The 5671-nt window shown below is 36.7% G+C and overlaps 1 protein-coding gene across 1 annotated transcript in view; it reads right to left on the bottom strand.

Annotated features, from left to right (window-relative positions):
* Window positions 1–2179: 2179 nt before the first annotated feature.
* RCC1L (RCC1 like) overlaps window positions 2180–5671 on the bottom strand; it is an 18820-nt gene continuing 15328 nt past the window's right edge. Inside the window, exons 9-12 of the mRNA XM_072415879.1 lie at window positions 5363–5450; window positions 3678–3851; window positions 2645–2730; window positions 2180–2420 (exon numbers count right to left, since the gene is read on the bottom strand). Coding sequence (XP_072271980.1) covers window positions 2343–2420; window positions 2645–2730; window positions 3678–3851; window positions 5363–5450 — 426 coding nt within the window. The 3' untranslated portion in view covers window positions 2180–2342. The remainder of the gene's footprint in view (window positions 2421–2644; window positions 2731–3677; window positions 3852–5362; window positions 5451–5671) is intronic.

The following is a 5671-nucleotide window of genomic DNA, read 5'->3' as shown; positions in this document are numbered from 1 at the left end:
CTACCGAATTCTCCACAGAAATCCTAAGATAAAGGCAGAGGTGACTGAAGGCAACTGGGCAAACAATCACATAAACCCCAATAAATAGCAAAAAAATGGGAAAGATCCAGGTAAAGGTGGTCCCCAGGTTACATATGAAATAGGGACTGTAGGTTTGTTCTTAAGTTGAATTTGTACGTAAATTGGAACACGTACATTATTTTAATATATGAAATTAGGACAGATGTTTCTCTCAACATATAATTGGACAGTATGGTGTCAGTTACTGTATAAAATCCTCACTGTGAGTTCGTCACAAACAAAGCAAAAAAAAGGTGTCAGTCTCAGCGGTGACAAACAAAAAAATTTCTTCTGCAAGTCATGCGAACCGCCCCTCCCCCTATCAAGCCTCCATCCTGCACACAAGCGAGCAGGGAAGCCTCATTCATGTCTAGGAGTCGTCCATATGTCGGATGTCCTAAATTCAGGGACTACCTGTATACAGCTGCAGTATAATAGACATCTCCACCAGGGTCACTGGGAGCTTTCATTTAATGAAATCTCAGCATATCCTATACACTATAAGGCTAACCATACATGGTCGAATCATCGAAAGTTCCCCAAGGCTGGAGATGGTACACTTAGTAAATCTGAGTGATCCAGGAAACCTGGAATGGATCTGGCCAGGTTTGAAAACAAATAGCAAATTACTTTTAACCACCTGGGCATTTCACTGATGTCTAGATTTCTGTACCAAAAGCGGTACACTGTTTTTCATGAATTTTTTTTTTAAATTGTCTAGTAGATATCATGAATATAAAAAAAGTTTGAAAAACACAATCATGTAAAAAAAAAAAATTTACTTTTAATAAAATTAAATAAAAAACACAAAAATCAGCTTAAACAAGTATACATAAATAAATGAAAAATACTGAAAATGCAATAATTCATTATACTGTATATTAATATATTTTTCTAAAACACCTCCCTAGTGTGGTAAACTTTAAAACAGAGTCCAACGTCACATACCTATAGACAAAACCACATAAATATATTTTGTATTATTTTGTATTGGATTGGATACAGGACTTTGTACTGAATCCTATAATTCACCAAATTACTCAATAAGTACTTATAATTCACCAAATTACCGCATAACTCACCAAAATATGTCCAAAATTTTATAAATGTATTACATTTTTTTTTATAAAACATATAAAAAAAATCTTAAAAAAAAAAATGTGTATAATGTAATGTAACTGTATAGTAGCTTATATAGTATATATATATATTACAATTATATATATATATTATATAAAGATTTTTTTGTATTCGACTCAATACAGGTTTTTTGTGTTGAGTTCAATGCAAAGTGATTTGAATTTTTCCGCCCCGCCTCCCGCCCGCACCGACACATGCAGCGACGTCACTAGGAAACCCCGGAGATCCTCACTGCACACGCCGGGAGAAGACTGAAGACGCCTCCGGAGGAGCTGTGGGGACAAGGTAAGTATTTTTTGTTCAGCTGTAATCAGATTGTCATACAATATTGTATGACAATCAGATTGCACGGTAACGCATGTTTATATTTTTAGCTACCCCGACCCTGGTTCGGGGTAAAGAATTGTAGCAAGTTTACTTACTCCGAACCAGGGTCGGGCTAACTGCCCGGGTGGTTAAGATAACTATCCCAAGTTTGCTGGATCATCCAGGTTCACTGATGCAAGTGTATCCTCTCCAGCCTTGGAGAGCTCAAAAAAAAAAAATCAGGCCCATTGTATGGAGAAAAACTAAAACAGCTCCTGCATCCTATCCGCACTCCCTTCCCATTTTTTATTATGAACTACTGAAACATTGTCCTCAGCGTTGGAAAATGAGAAGAGAGAGGAAGTCAAAAGTTTATCAGCTGAGCAGGACCAACACCATTTCTTGCAAATTTAGTCCAGAAAAAAAAAAAAAAAGTATAGAGGTATCAGTGCACAACAAGAAATTAGATGCAGTACATTTCAAGCAGATAAACATGTTATTTGTTGTACCTGCAGAATATTTTATGGGATATAAAATTGGAAAAAGTGTATGTACTGCATGTATTGTTTCCTAATATGCCCCAGCGTAAATCAGCATTTACACTTTTTGTACTTATATCCACCAAACTAGAAATATTATGGATTAGGTTGATCTGTCTGACAGGCAAAGCATATTTCTAACAAAAGAAATTTTTATTTAGAAAACACGAGTTAGACAAACACAGCTTTGTCCTAGAAAAGTGCATTGCTTAGGGAGGACAGGGAATGAGAGACCTCTGGTTTTCTTCATGTGTAACAATGTATTACAAGCTATTGAAAATGTATTCTCCCCCACATTTAGATAAAAGATTTCACTAGTGCAATCATATGGTCAACACCACAAGCAACGTTCACCACTTCTCCAGGAACAGTTACCTATAGGGAAATAAACATAACAATACTAATTAGTAAGTTATATCCCGAATTTAATAAAAATTACCAGAATGTAAATACAAATATATTAGGGATGCATACACAGGTAAAAGGTAATAAAAGGATAAGGGGCTGCTTTGTATAGAAGAATGATCAATTCTGTTTTTGCTTTACACAGGCTTGTGGATATATATACACAAACACAACTATCCATAATGTTATCTTACCCGCCATGGAAAATACTGATCTTCCAATCTTCCAGTACCTAGACAACCTCTCAAGTTTTTACCCCAAACAAAAAGTTCTCCGATATCTGCAGATGAGCAATAACATTGAGAATAATTTGAATAGTATGAAATGAAAACATGTAACTTACTACTAATCCAGTATTAATCTTTAATCATATGTACTAAATAAATAAAATAAAAAAAACACATTGTTTTACTAGCGAACACTGACAAGAATGCCATACATACTGTAGATTATTATTTTCAAAAATAACATCTGACGTTATTTGTATTTATCATTCCAAGTTATGCTTGAGGGCTGGTGTTATAAAATCCTCCAGAAAGATAGGACAACGCCAAGACCTGTGTGCAGAAGATTGTTTGGAATGTAAGCAGTGTTCTCCCCAGCCCCTTTTAGCTGGGCGCACCACCCAGCACTTTTCTGTAACCAGTCAGCTGCTTTTGGAAAAAAGTATAGGGGGCGGTGAAAAGCAGACAGAACTATAGGGGTTACTTGATTTCCAAAAATTAGGAAAACTAAATTCATAATGTGTTGCCCCACCCACCTACAGCTTCTTACCACCTAATTGAAAAAACCTATTCTGGGGAGAACACTGGCAAGCTAATACCTCGATAGGAAGGTTTGATCACACGCTTAGTCTAAGAGTGGTTTCAAATAAACCAATAGCTACTTTATTCTCTGCTACTCCAGCAGCCACTTCTCTCCTCCAGTCCCTGGATGTGGGAGGGCCCACAACATCTTCAATGCAAAGGCCATCACTGCACATAAGGCAAAGACATCTGGCTTCATAGGATTGGTTGTACTGTGGGGAGGAAGCTTGCAGGAGCAAAGAATAATGGTATTACTGAGCATTACTCCTGGGGGAAAGTTTCCTCCTCCAAACTGCCATTTACCTTTTGCTTACCTGGTGGGCCTTCAGTATGTGTCCATAAATATTTGCAATATGAATTTGTTTACAGTGACAAACATTATTGTGCCTGGCTGGTACAAACCTTTTTTGGTAAAACTTACTTGTTAGGGCAGCAAAATGGCTTAGTCCTGAAAAGATCTTCACAACTCGGGTGTTCTTGTTGAAGTCATTTTGACCGAATAGTATAGGGGGAATCATCTCAGGGACAGCAGACTCCACAAATGCTGGCCCTTTTCCCAATATTCCATAACCCCAAACAAAAACATTGCCATCATCTAAAAAGGAGATACAATAAATATATATCTTCTACCAAACTTAACACTATAGTCTGATTTCACAAAAAAAAATTATAATATCATTATTAATATCATTATTATTATTATTAATAATAATAATAATAATAATAATAATAAACAGGATTTATATAGCGCCAACATATTACGCAGCGCTGTACATTAAATATGCATTTTCTCTTGGTACAAACATTTGAATTGACCACACTTATTAACTCTATTTTCAATCAAGGAAGTCACTAATATCCTTAAAAAAATATTAACAGAAAGATTAATATTAGATTTTTGTCGATCTTTCACAAAATACTTTCTAACAATAAAACACTGAAGGATGCATTAACAAGTGCTGTACATACAGCCCCGTTCTGTTCTATAAAGAGGGGAGAACAAGCAAATGGACACTCCGCTGCGCTCTCTACCCTTCACTTGTATTACGATCGTTCGTCAATCCGTCAGAACAAATCCATGAACGACGTCAGTTAAGCACTTTCCACACATCAGATTCTCGCCCGATACTAATGATAATTCGACTAGAATCAACTGGTGTGTTTACATAGTCAAAGCTTCTCACAGCGAGTATTAGAAGCTACAGCAACTCAGAGAGCCCAAAATATTTCCTGGCTGTAGAACATTCAGCATTGTCTGGCCCTTTCCTCCCTGGTCTTTGTGTCCCTGACCCAACCCTTTTATTTATTACATTTTTAATTATTAAGAGCAGACAATTAGTAAAAGATTAACCTCATAGCATGCTTAATTTACATTATTTAATACAGACCAGGAGGCCACTTCAGCATGCTTCAGTAATGGGGCCTAATGAGTCAGGAACTGAAGCGAACATGACTCAGTATGGCATACACTTGCTTTTTTCTCATCACTCTGCAGAAACAACAGGTTCAGGATGCACTGGACAGGATCACCGCTGCATCCCCTGAGCCACCATCTTTGTTAATGACCTTTCTGAGTCTGCTACGAGCCTCTTTAGCTAGTGGCCACCAATGATGCAAGGGGGTCTCCAGCTTCCAAGTCTTTTCTAAGAAGTGCCAAGAAAAGAGCGGGGCTCTATACTACATGGCACATAATATGTGCAGTATCAACAAAGAACAAAAAGTCTCCAGGAGCAAGAGAAAAGTTTTTGAATGTCCCTTATGCCAAAAACATCTACCTCCGGGTGACTTTTTGCATTTTTGGTTTCCTTTTCAGACCTCAAGATTTAGCTTTTTTTTCAGGTAATGTAAGACAAATGCAGTTCAATTTAAAAAAAAAAATCACTTAATACATCTTGTACATAAATGCAAGCAGAGTATGACAGCACACAAAGTTGAATAAAAATTCCCTATACAATGGGAAAAAAAGTAAATTCTCGGATCACCTTACATAGACAAATAATTTTCAGTTGACATTTTTGTTTGAAAATGCAATCAAATGAAATGTCACCTATATGAAAAGGAAAATAACATAACCCTTCAAAATGAGAAGCAGAGATTTACACTCACCATTTAATAGCGCACAGCTAGTCCCACCGCACGCCACCTGCTTCACCTTCCCAACATGCTGAAATGGCAGGCACCGAGGAACATTGACCTACATAAGGGTTAGTGCAAAAATATGTTGAGACAAAAATATGTGGGATGCTTTTTTATGTATACGTTTTTGGATTTAAATTCTCCAGTGCACAATATACATATACACTTAGGTCCATAAATATTCGGACAGAGACAACTTTTTTCTAATTTTGGTTCTGTACATTACCACAATTAATTTTAAATGAAACAACTCAGATGCAGTTGAACTGCAGACTTTCA

Source organism: Pyxicephalus adspersus, chromosome 1, assembly GCF_032062135.1.
Source record: "Pyxicephalus adspersus chromosome 1, UCB_Pads_2.0, whole genome shotgun sequence".
Classification (NCBI taxonomy): Eukaryota; Metazoa; Chordata; class Amphibia; order Anura; family Pyxicephalidae; genus Pyxicephalus; species Pyxicephalus adspersus.
This window is presented reverse-complemented; position numbering and strand designations above follow the sequence as displayed.